Source organism: Aotus nancymaae, unplaced genomic scaffold (genome assembly GCF_030222135.1).
Source record: "Aotus nancymaae isolate 86718 unplaced genomic scaffold, 86718_ANA_hifiasm-v0.15.2.pri h1tg000007l, whole genome shotgun sequence".
In the NCBI taxonomy this organism is placed as follows: Eukaryota; Metazoa; Chordata; class Mammalia; order Primates; family Aotidae; genus Aotus; species Aotus nancymaae.
Window position 1 is genome coordinate 60,313,053 of NW_026988418.1, and position 21,525 is coordinate 60,334,577.

At 34.8% G+C, this 21,525-nt stretch overlaps 1 protein-coding gene across 2 annotated transcripts in view; it reads right to left on the minus strand.

The window, feature by feature from the left end:
* Window positions 1-2,308: 2,308 nt before the first annotated feature.
* The window catches only part of SYCP1 (synaptonemal complex protein 1), a 110,664-nt gene continuing 91,447 nt past the window's right edge, over window positions 2,309-21,525 (minus strand). For both annotated transcript variants that reach the window (XM_064371881.1, XM_064371878.1), the window contains 5 exons: window positions 14,958-15,017; window positions 11,162-11,338; window positions 8,705-8,848; window positions 2,872-2,961; window positions 2,309-2,785 (listed from right to left, as the gene is read on the minus strand). In XM_064371881.1, the coding sequence (XP_064227951.1) occupies window positions 2,648-2,785; window positions 2,872-2,961; window positions 8,705-8,848; window positions 11,162-11,338; window positions 14,958-15,017 (609 nt within the window). In that variant the 3' untranslated portion in view covers window positions 2,309-2,647. The remainder of the gene's footprint in view (window positions 2,786-2,871; window positions 2,962-8,704; window positions 8,849-11,161; window positions 11,339-14,957; window positions 15,018-21,525) is intronic.

A 21,525-nucleotide genomic window follows, 5' to 3' on the forward strand; every position in this document is an offset into this window, starting at 1 on the left:
CATAGCTTCAAATGTGAAATCTCACATTTTCAAGACCAATAATTCTCCAAAAATGCTTGCTTAGGAGACTTATTATAAAGTTTCAATTAAGAGATCAGAAGCTAGAAATCCCAAGACCATGGCTAGTTAACAGAATATAATTGTAGTCACACAAATTAAAGGAGGAACAAAATAATTTCTGTAATGTTATTGCATTTCCATTTTTTCTTGGTTAACCTTTTCTACAAATACAATCCATATAATAAGATGATTCAAATTTTACTTCACCATAGTTATTTACAGATAACTCTAAAATCATTTTTATTCATGTATTCATTGTTTTCATAAAGTCCATTCACTTCCCTACTCTGAGTCTCTCATACCTACTTTTCTTTCCACAACCTCCAACAGTGTCTTCCCTGTCCTCATTCTCAGTGCATGGTGTTAATTCCAGCTTCACTGAGAAAACTGAAATTATGGAATCAAAACTTCTACAAACTCCCATACACTTACCATCATCATCTTGTGCCACATACTCTTCCTTTTTTCCTATTGTTAATGGCAGAAGTGTCTATTCTCTTACTGAAGGCCCAACAGTTTCAATTATCCACTAAACTCTATCCCTCTTGCCTATTATAAGACATTCTACAAAAAATTTCCCTTTCTCTCCCACATCATCATTTTCCTCATTCTGAATCTTTCTCTAATTATTTGGATATGCTATTAATTCTTATGTCTTAACAACAACAACAAAAAAAAAAACCATCCGTTGATTCACTTCCCTTTCCAGTAACTTCTCCATTTATCATCTTCACGTGAAGTATAACTTCTTGAGTTTATTACAACTGATAGAAATAGCTGTCTCTGCTTACTCTCCCTCTTTTTCCTTTAAACCCTTCCAATCAAGCTGCACTTTACAAAAACTGACATTAAGATTACCAGTGATTACATTAATAACATATTAAACAATTTTACTTTAACTCTGATTAGCATTTAACACAATTTATCACTCCCTCCTCTTTGAAATACTTTCTTGGTTGGGTTCCAAGAAACCATAGTCTACATTTTTTTACTACCACTCTGGCCAATCCTTTGATGACTCCTTCTCATTCCTCTGAACTCTTTCCTAGGTACACTCATTCCAATGACTATATATGTTCTCATCCAGTCTGATCGCTTTAAATACGATGTTGACTCCCAAATTTATATCACTAGTCTGGACTTGTCTTTAAGCCTACTTACCATCTCTATTTGGATCTCTAACAGGTATTTCAAACCTAACATGTGCAAAACTACATTGTTCAGGCCAAAAATACTGCCCATTCTTTTTCTTTCATATTCTACCTATATCTTCAAACTATATCCAAAAGTTAACTATTTTACTCCTCTGCTGCTCTTGCTCCTGTTTAAGCCAATAGCATCTTTCACAGGCATTACTAAAATAATCTCCTGTTTATTTATGTCCTCTTTCCAGTCTGTTCTCAATATAGCAGCCAGAAAGATACTGTTAAAACATAAATTGGATAATGCTCAAAATCATCTACTAATGTCACATATTCAGAGAAGCCAAAGTTCTTACAGGGACCTACAAGTGCTGCATAATCTGCCCACTCAAAATCTTCATCCCATTAACTATCAGGCCTCCTCTTCCTTCTACTCTTCCGTTTGCACACTATCCTTCCCAATACTGGGCTCTTTGCTGCTTCCCAGATATGCTAGGCACACTGCCACCTCTGGGCCTTTGTATTTCCTATTCCTTCTGTGAGAAATGTTATTCCCTTAGGTAGCCCCAGGCTCAGTTGCTGTTTTAATCATATATTCATTCAAATGTCACTTCTGTAAGGGATATCATACCTAAAACGTAGTCTTCCTCATACTCTTTAATACTCTTTCCTGTTTTTTTCTTCTTAGCAGTTACCATTAACTAATATACTGCGTTTTATTTATTTTCTTAATTGTCTATTTCCCTCACTAGAATGTAAGCTTTAGGAAAACACAGGTTATTTTTCTGTTTTCTTCACTATTACATCCCCAGTATCTAGAACTCTGTTTGACTCTTAGTAAACATTAATAAATATGTGCTTAATAAATGTTGCATAAATGAAATATTTCAGGAAGTCGTACTGGTATAGCCATTTTTTCCTGTCACTAAAAGCCATTTGTCAATTTCATAAAAAATAAAAAAAATCAAAGCTGCCTCAGAAGTATAAAACTCCACTGCAGTGCTCTCAGGACTTTAAAAATGAGTAATATTCTCTCAAAATTATAATGATGAGCTGTTTCTATGACCTAACAGAATCAATGAGAAGCACTTATTTGCATCCAAAATATTTTAATAGTAAAGAATAAAGAATGACCCTCAATAATGCATTCCCAGCATTCAAAGGCTAACTTTACAAATTTGAAAACTTCGTAAAAACAGTTTTCATGAATACAAGAAAAAGTAACAACAAAATATAATCATTTAATTATCTGACTATAATGGCAGGTTTTCAGACAATATGTAGTTACTTCACATTTAGGCTGAAACTAAAAACAAAAATCATTCATGCAAATATTTTTTAAAAGTCTCAACTTCCAGATAAAATTTGGCTCTGAAAAATAAGAAAAAAACATTAACTCTTAAGTTTCATGTTATTAGGTTCTTAATTACACTGATTCTCTGAAATTAAACAAATAACTTTTCTGCTTCTTTTAGTTTTTTTTTCCTATCCAGTTTAGCAATTACAGCCCAACGGTCCTCCCGCATTTTTCTTACAGCTCCAAACTTCAGTGTAGATCCAGGGGTTGTTAGAGATGAAGGGGTCTGAACACAAAATAAAATTTTTAAATTAACATTTTTTTAAGTGCAGTTTTTAAAATTTGCTTTCTGAAATAAAATTTAAAAGCTACCTTTTTTGGTGTTCTGACAGAAAGACAAGAAGCTGGTGGATTACTGTTCCTATGTAGTGATTTCAATGTCTCTTCTTCTGAAACCATGCTCTTGAAGAAAAATACAAAAATATAATGTTGGCCTTACCATCATTAATATTATATTATTAACATTTTGTCAACATATCACATGTGAGGAGAATGAAGAGTAGAAAGAGGAGGGGTGAAGAAGGGAGAAGGGCAAAAGGAGGAGGAAAGAGAAAGATTATAGAGAGAAGAAGACCAGACAAAGAAAACAATAACAAAATAAATCAATTAGCCAAGCAAGGACCTAGATTTTTATTCTATTAACTATATTACTGAAAGGTTATGTGAAATACAAGATATATATAGTGAGCAGCATTTCCCTACTGATTTCTATTTCAGTTTCAGAGTCTGTAATACCATCTTGTCCTCCTTTCCTGACCCTGTTTATTCAAACTCACATTTATAATTTATAATAAGTATTTACAATTCTATAAAAATTATAATATTATCTATGATCCAGAAATTCCACTTCTGGATATATACTCAAAAGAAAAGCAGAGTCCTGAAGAGATCATTGTATACCTATGTTCATAGCAGTATTATTCACAATAATTAAAACATGGAAACAACCCAAGTATCCATCCATGGATGAATAAGCAAAATGTGGTGTATACATACAATGGAATATTATTCAGCCTCAAAAAGGAAGAAAATTCTGACATATGCTACAACATAGATAAACCTTGAAGACATTATGCTAAGTGAAAAAAACTAGTCACAAAAGAACAAATCTTGTATGATTCTACTTGATATACTTAGCATAGTGGAAATCATACAGACAGAAAGTAGAATGGTGGCTGCCAGGGGCTGGGGGGAAGGTGGAATGAGGAGTTATTGTTTAATGGGTACAAGGTTTTTGTTGTAATGAAGAGTTATGGAGATGGATGCTGGTGATGGTTACACAACATTATGAGTGTATTTAATATCATTGAACTGTATAATTAAAAATGGTTAAGATGGTAAGTTTCATGTGTATTATACCAAAATAAAAAATAAAAATTATAATGTCACTTAATTTATGATTATTGTAATTCTTCCAAATAATGATAGCTAACACTTATTTAGTACTTTCTGGGTGCCAGTCTCTATTTTAATCACTTTGCATATTTTAATTCCTTTTAATCTTCTTAACAATTTTATAAAGTAGGTATACTATTATCCCTATTTTACAGGTGAAGAAACTCAGGCACACAAATATTAAGTGATGTACCCTAGATTATATAGCTAGGAAGAGTGGAAGGAAATTCAAATTCAGGTAATCTGACTCCAGAATCTATGCTCTTAATGAAAATATGAAACACAAGTCATGAAAGCAGTCAGTTCACATTAAAGCCACATTTGACAAAAACTTCAGAGGCTTCATGGATGAAAAATCTCAAACAGATTTTTATAAATCTAAGATTTCAACAGAATTCAATAAATAAGTCATAGAGCTACCTTTACAGTATCAGTGTGTATCAGTGTGTATCAACTGACTCTCTGTAGCATTCATCTTTTCATGTGTTCATAGGCCATTTAAGTTTCATCTTTAAAAAATGGCTATTCAAATCCTTTCCCCCATTTTTCAGTTGGGTCTTTTCATTGTTGTTGAATTGTGAGAGTTCTTCACATATCCTAGACATCAATCCCTCATCATATATATGAGTTTTAAATATATCCTCTATTTACCTTGTCTTTTCACTTTCTTGATAGTCTACATTAATTCACAACAGATCTTAATTTTGATGCAGCCCAATTTATCTTTCTTTTTCTTTAATTGCCAGTGCTTTTGGTGTCATTCATAAAGTTGTTGCCAAATCCAATGTCATGAAGATTTCTACCGTGTTTTCTTCTACAGTTTTATAGTTTTAGCTCTTAAGTTTAGGTCTTTGATCCATTTTGAGTCATTTTTTATATAATATAAAGGGTCCAATTTAATTCTTTTTACATGCAGACAGTCAGTTTTCTCAGTACCCTATGTTTTTTTAAAAAATGTCCTTTCCCCATTGAACGGTCTTGACACTGTTGTCAAAAATCAACTGACTATATATGAGAGGGTTTATCTCTAGGCTTTCTATTCTATTTCATTGGTCTGCATGTCTGACCTTATATGAGTACCATGATGTTTTAATTACTAGCTTTGTAGTAAGTTTCAAAGTTGGGAACTGTGAATCCTCCAATTTTATCCTTATTTTTCAAGATTGTTTTAGCCATTTGGGGTCCTTTGCAATCCCATATTAATTTGAGTATTTTTTCCATTTCTGCAAAAAAATTGTTGGAATTTTTACAGAAATTGCATTGAATCTGGAGATTTGGGTATGACTGATATCTTAACAATATTTAGTCTTCCTATCCATAAACATAGGATGTCTTTCCATTTATTTAGGTCTTTCAAAATTTCTCTCACCAATGTTTTGCAATTTTCAGTGCACAAGTCTTTCACTTCCTTGGTTAGATTTGTTCCTATTTAAATTCTTTTAGATGCGATTGTGAATAGAATTGCTTTATTAATTTCATTTTTGGATTGTTCATTGCTGGTATATAAAAAACATAATCAATTTTTATATGCTGATGTTGTACCCTACAATTTGGCTGAATTTATTTATTAGCACTACTAGCTTTCTTAAAGAGTCTTTGCAATTTTCTATGCATAGGATTATATCATCTGTAAAGAGAGGCAGTTTTTCCTCTTCTTTTCTATCTGAACGCCTTAAATTGCCTTTTTTTTTTATAGTATCTCTAGTTAGAATTTACAGCACAATGTTGAATAGCAGCAGTGAAAGTGGGCACCTTGCCTCATTCTTAATCTTAGGGGGTAAGTCTTTCAGTCTTTCACCATTGAATTTGATGTTAGCTGTAGGTTTCCATAAATACTTTTTATCATATTGAGAAATTTACCCTCTACTCCTAATTTTCTGAGAGTTTTTCTACCATGAACGGTGTTGGAGTTTGTCAGATGCCTTTTTTTGCATCAGGATGATGATATGGCTATTTTCTCCTTTGTTCTATTAATGTGATTTATTACATTGCTTTATTTTCTTATGTTGAACCACCCTGGCATTCCTGGGATAAATTCCACTTGGTCATGGCAAATAATTTTTAATATGCTATTGAATTTAATTTGCCAATATTTTGTTGAGTAGTTTTGCATCCAATTCATAAGAGATATTGATCTGTAATTTTATTTTCTTGTGGTGTCTTTATCTGCTTTGGTATTAAGGTAATTAATGCTAGTCTCATATAATGAGTTAGGAGGTGTTCCCTTTTCAATTTTTTGGAAGAAGAAAAACTGATGTTAATTTTTTTTCTTTTTTTTTTTTTTTTTTTTTTTGAGATGAAATCTCGCTCTGTCACCAGGCTGGAGTGCAGTGGCACAATCTCAGCTCACTGCAACCTCCAAGTCTCAGGTTCAAGCAATTCTCTTGCCTCAGCCTCCTGAGTAGCTGGGACTACATGTTAATGATTTTTAAGGTCTTAACGTATATGCAAATTTTTATTCTGAAAGGTTTTTTTGCTTTGCTTTTGAATATCCTAATCCTTAAGTGCCTGGCTCTCCAAAGGGTAAAGATGGAAAAAGAGAAAAGAAAAAAGAAAAGGAAAGGTGTGCTTCATGTAAATTCCTGAAAGTTGCTTCAGCCAGAGGGGGTTGAAACACTGAACTCTGATATTTGAAGGACAAGTTCTTATTGCACTCTCTGACACCAGCAAGTCACTCAAGGAACAAAAGCATGGCTTTCTGCCACAGGACTGTAGGCTGAGAAGACTGGTAACTGCTATCATACTTTAGGCTAAAATTGACCAAAATTTATGGCAATTTATCAGCTAAACTTCCCCCGGAAGCTATAAACATTCAAATAAGACTGCAGACTTATAAAATAGTTAATTCAGAGAGTTTCTGCCAGTATACTTGTTGTTTAGGTAGAAAGATGGATTCCTGGCACTTCCTACTACACCATCTTCCTGAGGTCATGCTCAACAACTCATTTTTAAATCTTGATTTTGATAATTTGAATGTTCAAAATTTTAACTATATGAGCTTAGAAAATTACAAAATGACTAATAGGTTCATATAATAACTATAACCAGGAAACTCATTGTGAAATGTGATTTTAGACTAGTTTAAACAATTGTGTGCAATTCTATAATACTGTAATATATTTATTGTGTTGCAAGTTTGTGATGCTCCTTTTAGAAATGAAATGATGTCATGTTGAATCATTCTGAATCTCAGATCGGCTAAGAAATTGGCCTAAATTCAAACTGCTAGAATAATAGCAGGGATTACAATCCTAGAATGTTTAATTCTAAAGCTCCTTTTCTTTCTAATTCTCATTACATTTTTATATATCTGGACTACAGTTTGAATTGGCAGTTATTATTTGCAATGACTTACATTGGCTCTGAAGCCAGACTGTGTTCAAATTTGGCTCCATGTCTTACTATGTGATACTGAAAAATATACTTGTGTGACTCAGTTACCTTATCTGTAAACTGGAAAAAACAGTATATGCTGTGATCTCTTAGTATCCATGGGGGATTGGATCCAGGATCCCTCCATGCATACCAAAATCTGTGGATGTTTATATAAAATAATGTAATATTTGTATATAACCTATGTTCATCCTCCTGTATACTTTAATCATCTCTAGATTACTTATAATACCTAATACAATGTAAACACTATGTAAATAGTTATGTTATACTGCTTCCTTATTTATATTATTTTCTATTGAATTGTTATTTTTTATTTTTTTCAAATATTTTTGACCTGTATTTGGTTGAATACACAGATGTGGAACCTGTGAATACAGAAGGCCAACTGTATTTCTAAAGCCTGAAATTGTTATAAGAAATAATTAATCTGCATTGTATAACATGTTCACGATAGTACCTGGTTCACCGTTTTAATTGTTAAGATGTTAATCATTATCTATAAAACAAAGGGGTACTGAAGTAGGGACTTCATAAGTTAACTTCAATAATTAGGGTTTTAAGACTTCAACTACTCATTATTCCAGAAAAAAATGAAAATAGAGGGTCCCAAAGCAGTAGAAAGGCTTGAAGGATCTTCTAGTGAAAAGTGGGAATACTAAAATTAATGAATCTAGGATTTTGTAATTAAGAATTATTGGTGCTTTGCTCCATTTACTGTGGTATGGTTTACCTTTTTAAAAAAACTGAATGAATCTAAGCTTAATTATTCTCAAAAAACTATTATTATACCTTAAGAAAATAGCGGTATATGTGAATGAGAGTAATTAGTGATACAAAGTGTTAGATGAAATAGCCTGCTTAAACATGTTGTTCTTAATAGATTAACTTCTTTAGAGTGGTAGAAATGTTATACTTGTCAACCAATACCTCGATATAAATATCAACCGGTGATGTAAAAGGAGCATGTATAATATACAAAATAGAGGGGATGCCTAAATAACAGATTTGGCTACAGCAAAATGAAAAATATTCACCCTATCTGTCTTTTTAAAAATACAGTAAGAACTCCTTTATGACATTCTGCTGGAAAACAAGACAATGATTAATCAATATATGCCCATTGTGCCAAATCAAGTATTTTCAAAGTGCCAGATTTTCTGAAATTTACAGAGACATTATTTGAACACTAATTTCTCTAAAATGCTGCAAAAGCACAAGGATCTGCATTTCAGCAGAGCTCTACTGTATATTGCAATGGTAGGTACTATGTAACTATGTTATATACGTACCAAGAAAAATTGTATACAAATAAGTAAGATAAACAAATAATAGACATTATTTGTAAAATTTTTACCAAAAGATCAGTAGTTTCTGAACTATCTGAATTAATATCAAATTCAAAGGCCATTTTTCTCTTTTTATTACTTTCTTCAGAGGGTATATTCAGGTTTTCTCTTTGCTGTAGTTTTAGTTGTGTTGGTGTCTTCACTGTATATGCCTATCCAAAAATAAAAGATAACACATTATCATATCAAATAAAATATGCATTGTTAGTAAATGATTTCACAAATAATTTTAAGGCAATTTGAGTCCTGCTTTAGCAATCAGAAACCTCCATTACTATTGGCAAGTATGTAAGGCAAAAATTTTGGATAAGAATTTAATTCAGATGTTTTATGATACTATAACTTGTCTTTCTTTAAAAATGTTACAATGGTAGACTTTCTTTGCCCTTCCTTTAACTTGCTGAAGAAAGTAAGAGAGAGAAAGAGTGAGACAGAGAGACAGACACACTCCAGCCTCAGCAATCAACAATCTCAGGGGCTTTAATATTTCTAATCATGATCGTAAAAAATAACTGAGTGAGCTTTGCTCTCTCCACAAAACTTGTTACTTTATGAGAAAATACACTTGCTTATTTTTATATTGGTAAAGAAATTCACATTAGCCAATGTTTCACATTCTATATTATCTTATAATTTTTATAATTTTTAAAAGTATCTTTAAAAAGTAAGGTCAAAAGCCAAGCACAGTGTGCTCATGCCTGTTAATCTCAGCACTTTAAAAGACCAAGGCAGGAGGATTGCTTGAGGCCAGTTCAAGACCAGCCTGAGCAACACAGCAAGACCCCCAACTCTAAAAATTATTTTTTTAATTGAAAAAACGTAGCCAGGTATAGTGGCCCATCCCCATAGTCTCAGCTACTCAGGAGATTAAAGCAGGAGAATTGCTTGAACCTGAGAGTTCTAGGTAGCAGTGAGCCATGATCATGCCACTGTACCCCAGCCCAGGCAACAGAGCAAAAGCCTGACTCAAAAAAAAAAAAAAAAAGTATAGGTCAGAGACATCAGTAAATTCACTCCTCCATAAAAGCCATAAAAATACTGGTAAAAACTTGTCAGAATCAGTTTTCTTCAGAACTCTGGAAATTAACCAAAGACTTGCAGCCACTTGGAGAGTGCTTATTCTTTAAAAAAATAAAATAAAATGGTTGAACCTTTCTAAGAACCCAAGCCTTGTGGTGTCTTAACTTCCCCGGTCCCATCCCCTGCTCTAGCTCTATGTTATACTTAAAGAATAACGGCCCACATTCCTGGTGCAGCCTGGCAGCCACCAGACAGAACAGAACAGAACTGAAGCTCTTTCAAAGCTTTATTCCCAAAGAATTGTCATTATTTTATTTGTCTGGTGGGTCTCTGAAAGATCCCATTTAAAAGGCTGATGGCTGATTATATTCAACCTGAGTGCCCACTAGTGAAAAAATGCCTTCTCCTTGGTGTGTGTGTCAAGTAGGGGGCAGAATTTGTCAAAAATAACAAGTGTTTTAACTTTGCAGCAATGTGAAGCAGTGATGAATAGTTGGGACAAACAAAAGACTAACCAAAAACCTTAAAAGAAAAGCTAGGAAACAAGATATCCATGGGGGCTTTGAAAAGCTCTGACATATTCCTGGAAATATAGAAGGCCATACATATGTGTAGGGTTATCGACAGGCTCAGGAAAGTCCTGAGCATGCCCTAAGTTTTTACCGCTGGCTAATCTTGAGGTTCTGCATAAGCAGGAATGGAAAGCAGAGTTGTCAACTACCTGGCCAATTGTTGAAGGCATGCCCTTACATACATATAATAGAGACCTTTGACAAAGATTGGGAAATTTATTGATTCTAGGCATTTAAAGAAATTTCTGTCCAAATATTAGCTAAGAGATTAAAAGTAGAGCATCTACATTGCCATTTAGCATGGCAAAATTGTATGAATTCCCCATGGATTAAGTGGATGTATGGAAGACAGCCAGAATTCAGACACTTTGCTAGAGTCATCTACTCCAAGATGACTGCTAAGTAAAGGACTACAGATGCAAGGTGATATGGGGTAAACAGCAAAGGGAAGTAGCAACTGTGACAATACTATAAAATGTCAAGTCAGAATCAGATTTCCTGTGTCAGGGCCTTAAACACTGATAAATAACTAGTAAGTTATGAAATCTGCCCAAGATGACATTAAGTTGTGGACAGTGATTGAAAAAGATGAAACAATTTCATGTTGAAGACCAGGCCACAGTGGCTCACGCCTGTAATCCCAACACTTTGGGAGCCCAAGACAGGAGGATCAGTTAAAGCCAGGAGTTCAAGACCATCCTAGGCAACACACCAAGACCTTGTCTTTACATTTCATGCTGATACCACAAAAAAAAATTGAAACTTTCAAGAAACTAGTTATATATGTGTGTGTGATGCCAGGTATATGCTGATAACAGAATTTTACTAATTTATTAAAAAATTGCTACTAACTTGGAAAGTTTAGACACAAACCTTTGGTAATGGTGTAGATAACGTACTTCTGGCAGATGTCCACAGATAGTCTCGTTTATCTTTGGATTTGCCATGATCAACTGATGTGAAATTTCTAGATATAGTTTGTGAAGGAACTGCTTTAGAGTCAAATTTCTGATAAATTTCAGGTGTTTCCAATAAATAGGTCTGTGTTTTCTGCATGGAACAACAAGAGTGAATAAAACAATCATTAAATGTCATTTTGATTATTTATTTCTTTAATTAAAGTACAGCAACTAGTAGAAATAATGATGAAATAAGCAAATTTATCCCCAAATTTATCACTGATTAGATAAGTTTGAATAAATTACAGTTATCTTCTTTGTCACTTTACTTGCCATTTAAGATGCAAATATTATCTGCCCCTGCCTATCTTCACTGAGCCTCTATGAAAACAAATAAGATATCTTGGAGGCATTATCCTTAGCAAACTAATGCAGAAACAGAAAACCACATACCACATGGGCTCATTTGTAAGTGGTAGCTAAATCATGAGAACACATGGACACATAGAAGAAGACAACAATACACACTGGGGCCTATCAGAGCATGCAGGATGGGAGGAGGGAAAGGATCAGAAAAATAACTAATGGCTATATGCTTAATAATCTGGGTGACAAAATAATCTATACAACAAACCCGCATAACACAAGTTTACCTATATAAGAAATCTGTACGTGTACCCCTGCACTTAAAATAAAAGTAAATTTTTAAAAATGAAAACAAATGAAATTTCTTAACTCTCTATTTGACCAAAAGTTGAGATTCTCTTAAAAAAAAAAAAAAAATCTGTACTCCTGGTGGCAAAAATCCCTAATCTATGGTTCATTCCAATAGCCTAGAAGAAAATTTATTCTAATTTTCATTCTCTTTCACACATTGATAATTCTTTTTTTTCACCTATAAAAATATCAGCCTTTTCCTATCCACCAGCCTCACTTGCCTCCAAAAGCAAGGATAATTATGAAAGTAAAGAATGAGAAAAAATTTCAGGGAAAAAACCGACAAAATGGCTATTTGCTTCAATTCTAAATAAATAAAATGCAAGTTTACTCTAAATATTTGACAGTTTTTCAACTCAGTTTCCTCAGTTATCTTTCACTCTACTTTTGTATACAGCTTCTTTTAGCACCTTACCTAGATTTCTAGTAAAAGCTAGTGATAGTTGCCTTAGAGGGATTTACATGAAACTCATGCTCATCACTTTCTATTTTACCACTTTCTTTGGTTGCCACCATCTCCACAAATACAATCATAGCAATTACTCATATGAAAGAAACAATAGAGCACACACACAAAAAAGGGACTACAAGGACAAAATTGGAAAGCATCGTGGTTGAACTTTTAGTGCATTTAAATTAGAGTATAGGATAAAGAGCTAATTATATGTACTATAAAAAATCATTGAACTAGAAGCCAAGTACATAATATGGTATTTTCTCCTAGATTTTTATGTCTTTCCAGATGATTTTAAGTAAATCTGCAAGTATCTCCAAGCTTAAATTTATTCATCCATAAATCAAGGGGCTAAATGAGATGACTTATATCTTTTTTGCCCAGTTCTAGTGATCTGTCATTTCATAATCCTTTTTCTAGCAAGTATGAAATTTGGTAGCATTTTTTTCAGAGTTGCATTTCTGTATCCTTTTTCATAAATGTTTATACATCATAGCTGATGACAAAATTTTGATGAAAGCAATTTTTTACTACTCTCTGGATTCATCGGGGTAAACTTTGGAACCTCCAAAATGTAACTGCTTTCATGGACAAATAGTTACTCCCTGCAAGTAGGAGAATGACAATTTAAGGTCACTGCACCACCTTGTGGCCATGTCTGGAATTTAATATTTTCCTGGTAGCCTGAAGAAAATTCTGTATATAATACTGAACTATCCCTTTCCAGAACACATTATTGGAACGTGTACTTCCTTACAAGTTACATTCTTTTTTGAAAGAATGTTACATTTAAAGTTATGTATGTAGTCAGAACATTCATAATTTTCTCTGTTGTATTTTTTTAAACAAACATTTATAAGGCATGTGCTATGTGCCAAGCACTATTCTAAATGTTTTACAAATACCATCTCATTTAATACTCATAACAACTTTAGGAAATAGGTATTATAATTATCCCTTTATAAATGAGAAAACTGAAGAACAAAGAAGTTAAGTAAATGTCCAAACTCAGAAACATTTGGTAAATTTGACAAATATTATTTATAAGGCTTCTATTTCAGTAGTGTTGGAATAAATTACAGCAAAAAAAAAAGGCTAGTTAAATTTCTTCATTTATCATTTTGTCATTCTGCAATACATTAAGATGGTTCAATTTGCAACATATATATCCAGACTCTCAGATAAAATATATGGCATTTACTAATTTACTTGATAATGGAAACAAATAGAATGATACATGAATCAGAACACCTCTATAAGAATATGTGATACATACTTTCATAATACAAACACATTCTAAATTTAGAAAAGAATATTAGAGATTAACCAATTTGCTATATTCATTAGATACTTCCTTAAGTCTATACCTAACCATTCTGGCTAATTTTATTATGATTATAATTTCTCCAAATATAATGTTTTCAACTGTCTAGCATTGTGTCTGGAATATATGAAGCACTCAATATTCACTCACAGGTTCAATATGTCTTTCCTTTATTCTCTTTCTTTTAACCCACATTTAATAAAATGTAATGAACTGTTCTCAAACTACTCTGAGTGTCATTTCCTTCCAGTTTTAATTATAATCACAGCAAAGTCTGTAGGAACTTAGGAGATTATATCACTATATATAAATAATATTCTTAATCATTTTAACCAAAAATGATAAATCAAAATTTTTCTGCAATAACCCTATATTATCAAATAGGTTAGAAGCTGAAGGGTATTCTTCTCTATGACTGATGTTTCCTTCCACATGCAGGGAGTACCACAAGGGTTAACATTCCAAACCTCTTCCTGCTTCCTTATTTAGGGGAAAAAATTACTTAATGTGATTGGTGAATTTAAAGAAAAGAAGAAACTGGACACATACAGCTCAGCCTCTTTCTTATTCCTCCTCTTGAGATCTGTAGGAATTACACATACATTCTGCTCTACTCCTTTATACCCTGTTTTACAAGAGCAGGCCATTGAGTGGGTAGACTTATGCTAGTCAAGCTCTACTTGTGATAGTAGATAAACTTGTCTAAATTGGGATTTCAAAATTAAGAGACCCTTTTGCCTTCAAATATAAGTTGCATTCTCCAGTTTTTAAAATACTGATACTTAATAAAGTCTTCAATAATAAAAAATACTAATTTTATTCTCCCTTGCTTTTCTCAGTTGGTTCAGAACATAAGTGAGGAAAACAGGATGTCATTTATTAAACTCCTCCAAAGCCCAAAATTAGACATAATCTAAATGAGCTTTAGAATTATTTATGAAAATATTTTGCCTCTAATATTAAAAAATTTTTAAGAAACACAGAAGTACCTAATTAAAACTATAAAAAGAATTACAGAAAAAGACTGAATGCTTCTTTTTTCTTCTTTTTTGTTTCTGCATTAGACTGAAACCTTCTCTAAATCTTCAAATGACAAAATTTTGAAATTTTTAGCTAAAATGCTTTTGAGTTAATAAATAGCAAGAAACAATTTAGAAAATAAAATTGTATATTTAAAATGTTATTTTCCTACTTATAAACAAAAAAAAATCATTTCTAAGTAGATGTTGGAAATTGAATTGATATTTAAAAACTATGAGAATCACATGCTCTTACCTTGTCCTTTTTTTCTTTAAGAGTAAATGTGTTTTCTTCTGCCTCTTTTTTAAGTTTTTCCTATTAAAAATAAATATCAAGTACAAATAGCATAATCATCACTATAATCACAAACGAATGTTATTATCAAAATCTTTCCTAATAAGTATTAACAAAGAAAGATGACTAACCTCTCAATCTTTAAGATAACAAAAAGAAAAAAAGAGAAGTTAGTACCTTTCTACAGAGATATTATTTAGTTTTGATTATCTTTTTATTCTAATCTGTCTCTAGTGCATATCTGTGGACTCGTGAATAAGTCTCTTAAAATTCTGAATCTCAGCCTTCTTATTTGAAAATAAAGTTAATGGAACAAATTACACAGTGAGAGACACACAGGTAACTAAGCTGTGAAAAGTTGCAAAAAGATCTAAAATATTGCGAGCCTTTACAGGCAGAATTAGATTTTTCCATCCATGTTGAAAAAAGGTATATTTCAATTGAACTTTCATAATGAACAAGTTTTCAAGAGGGGATAGATGAGGGTAAAAAGAAAAATTGAGAAGCAAAAATCAACACATGAATAAATATAGAAAAGAGCACAATACTTAGACAATAATACGTAACTTTGCTGAAGAATAGGGTCTGTGCGGTCAAGATAAAAATGGAAAGGAGAGTTGTGATCAGAGTAGAAAGAGTGATATGCTAATATCACTAAACAGAATTTATTCAGTAAGATAAAAGAAAAGCCTGGCCTGCATAAACAAATAAGTAGGGTATCTGTAACATGATAACCATTTGAAGAACAAAATTTTTACAACTCCAGGGAATATTAGAGGTCTTAGAAAAGGAAAATCTCCAAGTGTACAGAACTTTAGGCAGTAAAACTTGCCCACGATGTCTATGCCAGTACCTATCCTCACTGAATACCTTGCATACACCATGTTATCTCTCCCATGGCACTGTTCCTAACCACAGAACACTTCCCCATGAAAGAAGCTGGCAGTAAACTGATGTAATAGTATTTACTGTTCTTATTATGTATCCTACTATCTACCAATGGTTGATCTTCAGTTATAGTCACAATTAGAGTCTACTCTAAGGGACTGGAATGCTGTCTTTTAGGACAAAGTACATTCTCTAACCCAGCAATATTGTAATGACTCTCAGAATATGTATCTTGGCTTCTAGAGGGCAGATGGGAGAAACCATCTCCCATAACTGCACTGTCTCTGCAATTCTGACCTTTCCTGGTCTGGATATCTTGGGAAAGTCTGTTCTAATACAACATATGTTTCCAAGGTGTGAAATAGCTCATACAAGAACATGTAGACCAAAGAGATGGCCAGACCACTACGGTTCCTATTTAATCTGAATAAGTAAAATATGCCTATAATATGGCCTGGCAAACAAGAGGGCTGACTTGAGCAACCAGAGCAGAGAATGACAGCCTTGTGACCAAATTTTGGATCTAAATACATTTATCAGCCGAGAACCCTTTGAATAAAAAGGAAACCTAGTACTCTAGTGGAAATTTTCTGAAATAATGTCACACATACATACTGCATCCTTCCTACTATCTTGTGCACCAAGGATTAAAATATTAAGTCACGGTAATTGCACATCAACTAACATTAATTCTTGAGGATCTATAATGCCAATATTTTTTCACTAGTCAGAGGGCAAGCATATCAGGGTCAAGCAATAAATAGAATTTTATCAGAGTCTACTCCATGGTGAGCCCATGGAACCATAAACCTATCTTGTGCTTATTTTTTTTTTTATTCTGACTATACAGTTTGAATAAACTTAATAAAAGGAATAATCTTCATGTTAGTTCTGACGACAGAGTGAGAGATTTTAAGTTTGAAAGGACCAACTAGAACACTTTGAATCTCTCTCTCCATATCAAGATAGTAAACAAATTTCATATTGCTAGGCAGAGATTAAGGCTCCAACAAATTAATGAAAGATATAGGGAAAATGATTTATCATAATCCCAAAAAGCCAATCTATTTTAATTAGAAGACCATCATCTAGTAACAGTTTCCTTATACCAGTGGGCTTATAGGTAAAGTGGGGATTGCCATATTGACCGAGAACTTGGAAAAAAGTTGCGCCTAAAAGATGAGTTGAATCTATGTAACTATAAAGCTCAAGTTAAAGAGATACAGGAATCATAGTTAAAGAATAGAATACACATTTTTATCAATCTTGAAAATGTAAAAAAAAATACAAAATTGTATATGCAGGGAAATAAGAAATAGGAGACAGCATTAGATACATTATTTTAAAGTATAAAGTAATCAATAAAATAATTTAAAAGACTACATATACCTTTCAAATCAACCAAAGTAAGACACCCACATGTGCACACATGCGCGTGCACGCACACACACACACACACACTCTTTAGAGAATAAGAAATAATTAATATGGAATGAAAAATAAGATGACAAAAACATTATTAAAATATATAATCAACAAGGGGTTAATATCCAGAATCTATAAACTCCTACAACTCAACAACCAAAAAATCAGATTAAAATTATTATTAACCCAATTCAAAAATGAGCAAAAGACTTGAACAAACAAATCGCCAAAGAAGATACACAATGTCTAACAGGCATATTAAAAACAGTCACCAAAAATTGCCAGGCGCGGTGGCTCACGCCTGTAATACCAGCACTTTGGAAGGCCGAGGCAGGTGGATCATGAGGTCAAGAGATCGAGACCATCCTGGTCAACATGGTGAAACCCCGTCTCTACTAAAAATACAAAAAATTAGCTGGGCATGGTGGCGTGTGCCTATAATCCCAGCTACTCAGGAGGCTGAGGCAGGAGAATTGCCTGAACCCAGGAAGCGGAGGTTGCGGTGAGCCGAGATCACGCCATTGCACTCCAGCCTGGGTAACAAGAGCGAAACTCCATCTCAGAAAAAAAAAAAGAATAGTCACCATCACTAATCATAAGAGAAATGCAAATCATAGCCACATGAGATATATCTACACACATTAGGATGGCCACTATCAAACAAACAGAAAATAACAAATGCTGATGTAGATGTAGAGAAATTGGAATCCTTATGCACTGTTATATGGGAATGTCAAATGGTACAGTCACTATGGCCAACATAGAGGTTCTCAAAAAATTAACAATACAGTTGCCATATGATCCAAGAATCCCACTTCTGGAAATATATCCAAAAAAATTTAAAGCAAGATCTCAAAGAGATAGTAGCACACTCACATTCATTACAGCATTATTCACAATAGCAAGAGGTAGAAGCAACCCAAATGTCCATCAAGAGAAAAATAATAAGGAAAATATGGTATATAGATAGAATATTATGCAGCCTTTAAAAAGGACATCTTGTTACATACTACAACATAGATAAACCTTGAGAACATTATGCTAAGTGAAATAAGCCAGTCACATAAACACAAATACTCTATGATTCCACTCATACAAAGTAAAGTATTCAAAATCAGATACAGAATGTACAAAGGTGTTGCCAAGGACTGGGAGGAAGAGGAAAGGGAATTCATGTTGAATGGGTATAGACTTTTAGTTTTACAAGATGGAAAACTACTAGAGATCTGTTGCACAACAAGGTGAATATACTTAACATTACTGAAATGTACATTTAAAAAGTGTTAAGATGGTGCACTTAATGTTATATGTTTTTATCACAGTAACAAAGTTTAAGTACAAACCATTCAACTTACGCATACCAACATAAAAGTGCTAAATAAAATATTGGCCAGCATAATCTAACATCACTTTTTAAAACACATCATTACCAAATAGAGTTTATTACAGAAACACAAGAATAATTCAAAACTGATGCATATCGTATCAATAAATACAATCAGGAAAACTAACCTATTAGTAAAAAAAAAAAGACTCTCAGGTTACACGGCTGCCTCTGATGCTTTATACATGTTGCCAGGGAAGTAGGGGGAAAGCTGGCATTAACAGGCCTCACCCAGCTCCCACATAGCCAACAAAGCCAGTCTCACTCCCTCTGTACTCCCTCAACAGGCCCATTGGCCTGAGAACCACCACCACACCCCTTACAGTGGTCATAGCAAGCCCCACACATGGGAAGTCTAAGCTCAGAAACACCTAACTCTGCCCCCACCTGATGGTCTTTCTCTACCTCCCCTAGTAACCGAAGACAAAAGACATAAACTCAAGGGAGCTCTATGGTGTCCATTACCTAAGAAACCTAAATACTTATCCAGGTGACATTAGGCCAAGCTTGTAACCCTCCACACTGCCATAGCTGATGCTGTCTTGAAGGCAACACCACATGGCTGGAGGCCAACTAACTCAAGGCATTACAGCAACTCATAACAGACCAACCCTACTCCAAGGAAGGAGAAAACAACAGCTAATTTCACTACCTGTAACATCCTGGCTAACCAGAGGTCCTGAGTCTGTTCACATGACGACTTCACTGCCAGCATAACCAGCATTTGAGAAAATCAGCACACTAAACTACAACCAAGGACTCTCACAGAGTCCACTTCACTGCCCTGCTACCTCCACCGGAGAAGGTGTTGGTAGCCACGGCTGAGAGACCTGAAGATGAGTTACATCACAGTACTCTTTGCAGACACTCCCCACTACCAGCCTGGAGCCTGGTAGCTCTGCTGGGTAGCTAGATCCAGAAGAGCAATAACAGTCACTGTAGTCATGCTTTCAGGAATCCCCATCCCTAGGGGAAGGGGGAGAGTACCACATCAAGGGATCACCCCATGGAACAAAAGAATGTGAACAGCAGCCCTTGAATCCCAGATCTTTCCTCTGAAATAGTCAATCCAAATGAGAAAAATAAAATAAAATAAAATAAAAACAGAGAAATTATCCTGGTAATATGGCAAAAGAAGGTTCTGTAATACCATGAAAAGATCACACTAGCTCACCAGCAATGGATGCAAACCAAGAAGAAATCTCTGAATTGCCAGAAAAAGAATTCAGAAGGTTGATTATTAAGCTACTCAAGGAGGCACCAAAGAAAGGTAAAAACAAACTTAAAGAAACTTTAAAAATAATATAGGATATGAATTTTTTAAAATCTCCAAAGAAATAGATATCATTAAAAAAAAATCACAACTTCTGGAAATGAAAGACACACTTAGAGAAATGCGAAATACACTGGAAAGTTTCAAAAATAGAATTGAAGAAGTAAAGGAAAGAACTTTAGAGCTCAAAGACAAGGCTTTCGAATTAACCCAATCCAACAAAGACAAAGAAAACATGAGGAAGGAGGGCTGGCAAGATGGCCGAAAAGGAACAGCTCCAGTCTGCAGCTTCCAGCAAGATCAATGCAGAAGGTGGATGATTTCTGCATTTCCAACTGATATACTCAGTTCATTTCATTGGGACTGGTTAGAGGGTGCAGCCCACAGAGGGCAAGCAGAAGCAGGGTGGGGCATTGCCTTACCCAGGAAGTGCAAGGGGTTGGAGAACTCCCTCCCCTAGCCAAGGGAAGCCATGAGGGACTGTGCCTTGAGGAATTGTGCTATCTGGCCCAGATACTACACTTTTCCCCTGGTTTCTGCAACCCACAGACCAGGAGATTCTCTCAGGTTCCTACACCACCAGGGTCCTGGGTTTCAAGCACAAAACTGGGCAGTCATTTGGGCAGACACTGAGCTAGCTGCAGAAGTTTTTTTTTTTTTTTTTTTTGTACCCCAGTGGCACATGAAATGCCAGCAATACAGAACCACTCACTCCCCTGGAAAGAGGACTGAAACCAGGGAGCTAAGTGGTCTTGCTCAGTGGATCTGACCCCCACAGAGCCCAACAAGCTAAGATTCACTGGCTTGAAATTCTCATTACCAATACAGCATTCTGAAGTTGACCTGGAATGCACAAGCTTGGTGGGGGCCGGTGGGGTGTCCACCATTACTGAGGCGTAAGTAGGCAGTTTTCCACTCACAGTGTAAGGAAAGCAACAGGGAAGTTCAAACTGGGCAGAGCCCACTGCAGCACAGCAAAGCTGCTGTAGCAAGACTGCCTCTCTAGATTCCTGCTCTCTGGACAGGGCATCTCTGAAAGAAAGGCATCAGCCCCAGTAAGGGGCTTATAGATAAAACTCCCAACTCCCTGAAACAGACCACCTGAGGGAAGGGGCAGCTATGGGTGCAGCTTCAGCAGGCTTAAACATTCCTGTCTGCCAGTTCTGAAGAGAGCAGTGGATCTCCAAGCACAGCACTCAAGCTCTGCTAAAGGACAGACTGCCTCCTCAAGTGGGTCCCTCACCCCCATGCCTCCTGTCTGGGAGACACCTCCCAGCAGGGGCCAACAGACACCTCATACAGGAAAACTCCAGCTGGCATCTGGAGGATGCCCCTCTGGGATGAAGCTTCTAGAGGAAGGAGCAGGCAGCAATCTTTGCTGTTCTGCAGCCTCTGCTGGTAATACCCAGGCAAACAGGGTCTGGAATGGACCCCCAGCAAACTCCAGCAGACCTGCAGAAGAGAGGCCTTACTATTAGAAGGAAAACTAACAAACAAAAAGCAATACCATCAACATCAACAAAAAAAGGATGCCCACATAAAAACCCCATCCAAAGGTC